General features: G+C 51.5%; 1 protein-coding gene across 1 annotated transcript; it reads left to right on the top strand.

Moving 5' to 3' along the window:
- Window positions 1-3,890, top strand: MYC (MYC proto-oncogene, bHLH transcription factor). The gene is made up of 3 exons (XM_066176009.1): window positions 1-82; window positions 970-1,675; window positions 2,748-3,890. The coding sequence occupies exons 2-3, from the start codon at window positions 985-987 to the stop codon at window positions 3,311-3,313; spliced, it is 1,257 nt and encodes a 418-aa protein (XP_066032106.1). The 5' UTR covers window positions 1-82; window positions 970-984; the 3' UTR covers window positions 3,314-3,890.
- The last annotated feature ends 582 nt before the right edge of the window (window positions 3,891-4,472 follow it).

The following is a 4,472-nucleotide window of genomic DNA, read 5'->3' as shown; positions in this document are numbered from 1 at the left end:
CCATTTTCCCCTCGTTGTTTCTGCACCGCGTTCAATAATCATCGCCTCGCTACGTCTCGCAGCTGGCGCGTTGGAGAAGCCGGTGAGTTGCGGGGCTCTTCGCTTCCCATCACTCGATTCCCGCGGTTGTGGCGTTTGGATTGACACGGGCTGGTGACACCCGGGCTGCTGGCGGGGCTGCGCTCCGCGGACCTGGATACCGACGGTCCCTCCCGACAGATGCTCTCTTCTGCCGGGGCTCCGGCGTTTCCCATCCTTTTTCTTGCGCTCGGATTTTAATTTAATTTTTTGGGGGGGAGGGGCGCATTTGCTTCTCGCGTATGCGCGGGTAGGGTATGATTGTTGTATATATTTCTTATGCATATATATATCCGTATATATATATGCGGGTAGATATGTATATATGACAAGAATTGCCAAAGTTTGCCAAGGTCGCTGCTTGTCCCCGCGCAGTGCCAGCACGCCCAGGTGGGTGGCTGAGGAGCAGCCCGGCTCCCGGCTGGAAGCTGCCGGGCCCTGGGCACCCCTTCCCGCCAGGACGTGGGATAGGGATGCCGCTGCGGTCCCGGGAGGGAAGGAGTTCCGTGCCGGAGCCTTGCCCCATGTGAGCGGCGGCGGCGGGTAGCCGAGCTGAGCCCGGCCGAGCCGGGCTGCCGCAGCCCCTCCGGGGCAGCGGGGAGGGTGGTCCGAGAGCCGGCAACCGACCCCTCGGTAGGTCAGATCGCGCCGCCCGATTATCCGGCTGCACTTAGAACGGGGTGAAGGAGAGTACTTTTTATTATTATTATTAATATAATTATTATATATTTTTTTTAATTACTAAACGCGACTGCGCATTTCCCTGCCGGCACGGCGTGGGGAGCCGGGAGGGAGCGCTGCGCACCGGGGGGCCGGTAGCTCCGCCGAAGCCGGGGTGAGCCGACCCCCACGGCTCACCCGGGTGCCCTCTCTCCCCCCTCCCTCCCGCAGGCACCAGCCGCCGCGATGCCGCTCAGCGCCGGCTTCTCCAGCAAGAACTACGACTACGATTACGACTCTGTGCAGCCCTACTTCTACTTCGAGGAGGAGGAAGAGAACTTCTACCTGGCGGCGCAGCAGCGGGGTAGCGAGCTGCAGCCCCCCGCCCCGTCCGAGGACATATGGAAGAAGTTTGAGCTGCTGCCCACGCCGCCCCTCTCCCCCAGCCGCCGCTCCAGCCTGGCCGCCGCCTCCTGCTTCCCCTCCACCGCTGACCAGCTGGAGATTGTGACCGAGCTCCTCGGGGGAGACATGGTCAACCAGAGCTTCATCTGCGACCCCGACGACGAGACCGTCAAGTCCATCATCATCCAGGACTGTATGTGGAGCGGCTTCTCCGCCGCCGCCAAGCTGGAGAAGGTGGTCTCGGAGAAGCTGGCGTCCTACCAGGCAGCCCGCCGAGAGGGAGGCACCGCCGCCCGCCCCGGACCGCCGCCCGCCGCGCCGCCGGCACCGCCGCCCGGGCTGGCCGCGTCCCCCGCCGCCTCCGCCAGCCTCTACCTGCACGACCTGGGCGCCGCCGCCGCCGACTGCATCGACCCCTCGGTGGTCTTTCCCTACCCGCTGAGCGAGCGGGCCACGCGGGCCGCGCCGCCCGGCGCCAGCCCCGCGTCCCTGCTGGGGGACGACACGCCGCCCACGACCAGCAGCGACTCGGGTGAGTGGGACCCACGCGTGCTCCTGGAGGGCGTGGGAACCCGCGCGGCGCCAGGGGTTCCCGGGGCGCAGCTGGAAGGCAGCACCCCCCGCCTCCCTCCTCATCCCCCTTTTGCCCCCCTCCCCGCGTGCGATTTTTTTTTTTTTTTTTTTTTTTTTTTAATGCCACGTTTGCGAGGCACGGAGATTCCCAGACAGCTTATTTCCTGGAAAACCAGCCCACTTTTTCCTCCAGGGAATAAGGGAGTGAGAAGGGGCGGGGGGGGAGGGGGGGTGGGAAGGAGGAAATATAAAGAACGTGTAGGAGGGTTAAGCTTTCATCCCGGGGTCCCGATAAGGCTGACTCCTGGTTTCATCCGTGGGTCGGGAAGGAGTTAACTCCAACCCGAGAGCCGCAGGGAGAATGTGCAGTCAGGGAGGTGCTAGTGAAAGTGACTGCAGGGGAGTGAATGGGGCTGGGAAAGTTTTAGAAAGGCTTCTTTAGGTATGTGACAGCGGGTTCCGCTCCGCTCCCTCGTAAATCTGGTTTGAAAGTGAGTTTCTACCCAGAGCGTTACAGCCTTCCCTTTTTCCTTTTTTTTTTTCTATTTTTTTTTTCCAAACTCCCTCCTAGTTTCCACAAATTAACAGATCAAGAGAGATTCAGAAAATGTCTCTGAATACCCATATGTGTTAAGTAAGCTTTCTTTTAAGGCGTGGCCAAAGCCTTCTAAATCCATAATTAAGGGCAGCTTGAGTCTGGGAGCTTTATTGCACTGTACTGCTGACAACCGAGGTTAAACTTTCCTACTATCTTTCATGCACTCAACATTACGCAAGATCATTACAACTTTTTGAAATCAGAGAGCCAGGGTTTGGACTACAGTCCATGTGTCCTATTGCACTTGAAGCATTGCTTCCTCAAAGGAAAGGCTCTTGGGGAAAGCCATGTCTAGCATCATGAAGTGGATTTAAGAAGGGTTTGTCATTAGGTTCCTCATTGTGCAACTCAGACTAGCCTTCGCTTTACATACAGTAGTCTTGAGAGTGCCTACATACAAGTTATGAATTTTAATTTTTTTTTTTTATGGCAGAAGAAGAACAAGAAGAAGATGAGGAAATTGATGTTGTTACATTAGCTGAAGCAAATGAATATGAATCCAGCACAGAGTCCAGCAGCACAGAGACGTCAGAAGAGCACAGTAAGCCCCACCACAGCCCGCTGGTTCTCAAACGGTGTCATGTCAACATCCATCAGCACAATTATGCTGCTCCTCCCTCCACCAAGGTTGAATACCCAGCTGCAAAAAGGCTAAGGTTGGACAGTGGCAGAGTTCTCAAACAGATCAGCAACAACCGAAAATGCTCCAGTCCGCGCACGTCAGATTCGGAGGAGAACGACAAGAGGCGAACACACAATGTCTTGGAGCGCCAGAGGAGAAATGAGCTGAAATTGAGTTTCTTTGCCTTGCGTGACCAGATACCCGAGGTGGCCAACAATGAAAAGGCTCCCAAGGTTGTCATCCTGAAAAAAGCAACAGAGTATGTTCTTTCCATCCAGTCGGATGAACACAGACTGATTGCAGAGAAAGAGCAGTTAAGGCGAAGGAGAGAACAGTTGAAACACAAACTTGAGCAGCTAAGGAACTGTTGTGCATAGGAACTCTTGAGCATCACTCAGAATAATGCAAACTAGACTGAAACTATGATAAAATATTAATGATTCTAATATCAGTCATGGACTACACAGTCCATCGAGTATGGAGCTATTGCAACTGCATGCTGTGCGATTTAACTTGAGACTACACAACCTTGGCTGAATCTCCCAAGGGTTTGGCCAGAACCTCAAAACTGCCTCATAATTGATACTTTGGACATAAGGGATGATGGGACATTCTTCATGCTTGGGGATGAACTCTTCAATTTTTTTTCTTTTAAAATTTTGTATTTAAGGCATTTTTTCATACGAGAATCCAAAAGAAAAAAGTTGTCCCCAGTTTGCTGTATATATTTACACATCATATTGCCATGTAAATAACTTTAATAAAGCCTTTATAGAAAAATGTGCAACATTAATACGCAACAGTTGTGGCAACTGGATTTATACTTGTCTTGAACTTCTGTGCCATAACATTTCACAATTTTGTTTTTTATTTAAGTACTTTTTTTCCTTTTAAAAATGATTTTTATTTTGTTTTTAGATAAATAAATATTTGCCCAAAATATAATTAGCTAAATCCTGTGTAAAGACTTCACTTTGTCTCCCACTGTTGTCATTAGATGTCTATTTCCATGACATTTCTTTTTCTGTCATCCTGGCAGTCACCTGACTTAACTCAAAGGGGGTTGGATAAAGGGAAATGGTGATAGTTTTTCATCTCAGTAGGGACTTGTTTCTTGCTCCCACTCCATCTCTTAATTCAAGTGGATACAATTGTTGGTCTAATGTACCCTGTCAATTCAACTTGCCTTGCCACCAGGTCCTCCATGCAGGTGGTGGTAACAATGCCTGTGTTGGTCATGGTCATCTGCCTGCTGAAAGTAAAGCTGGAGTGGTGTATTTTCTCACTGATCACCCCAGTATATAGGCTCTGCATTCCTTCCACTTACATATAATTACATTTTCAGGGCATGACCTTCATTCTGCACTAGGGACATAGCCATGTACTTTGAGGGCTGCTTTGTAGTAGGCTCACCTTAATTGCTTCCTGTTTGATTTTAACAGAAGTTAAAGAGGATAAGAAAATAAACTGAGAATGGTGACTGTTGAAGTGGTTAAAACAACAGAGCAGAGCGGTTTCCCTTTTTAAGTGCTGAAA

Source organism: Chamaea fasciata, unplaced genomic scaffold (assembly GCF_029207755.1).
Source record: "Chamaea fasciata isolate MVZ Bird 193981 ecotype frontalis unplaced genomic scaffold, bChaFas1.0.hap1 SCAF_1, whole genome shotgun sequence".
NCBI classification, from domain to species: Eukaryota; Metazoa; Chordata; class Aves; order Passeriformes; family Sylviidae; genus Chamaea; species Chamaea fasciata.
Note: the sequence above shows the minus strand (reverse complement) of the source record. Positions and strands in the feature narration are given on the sequence as shown.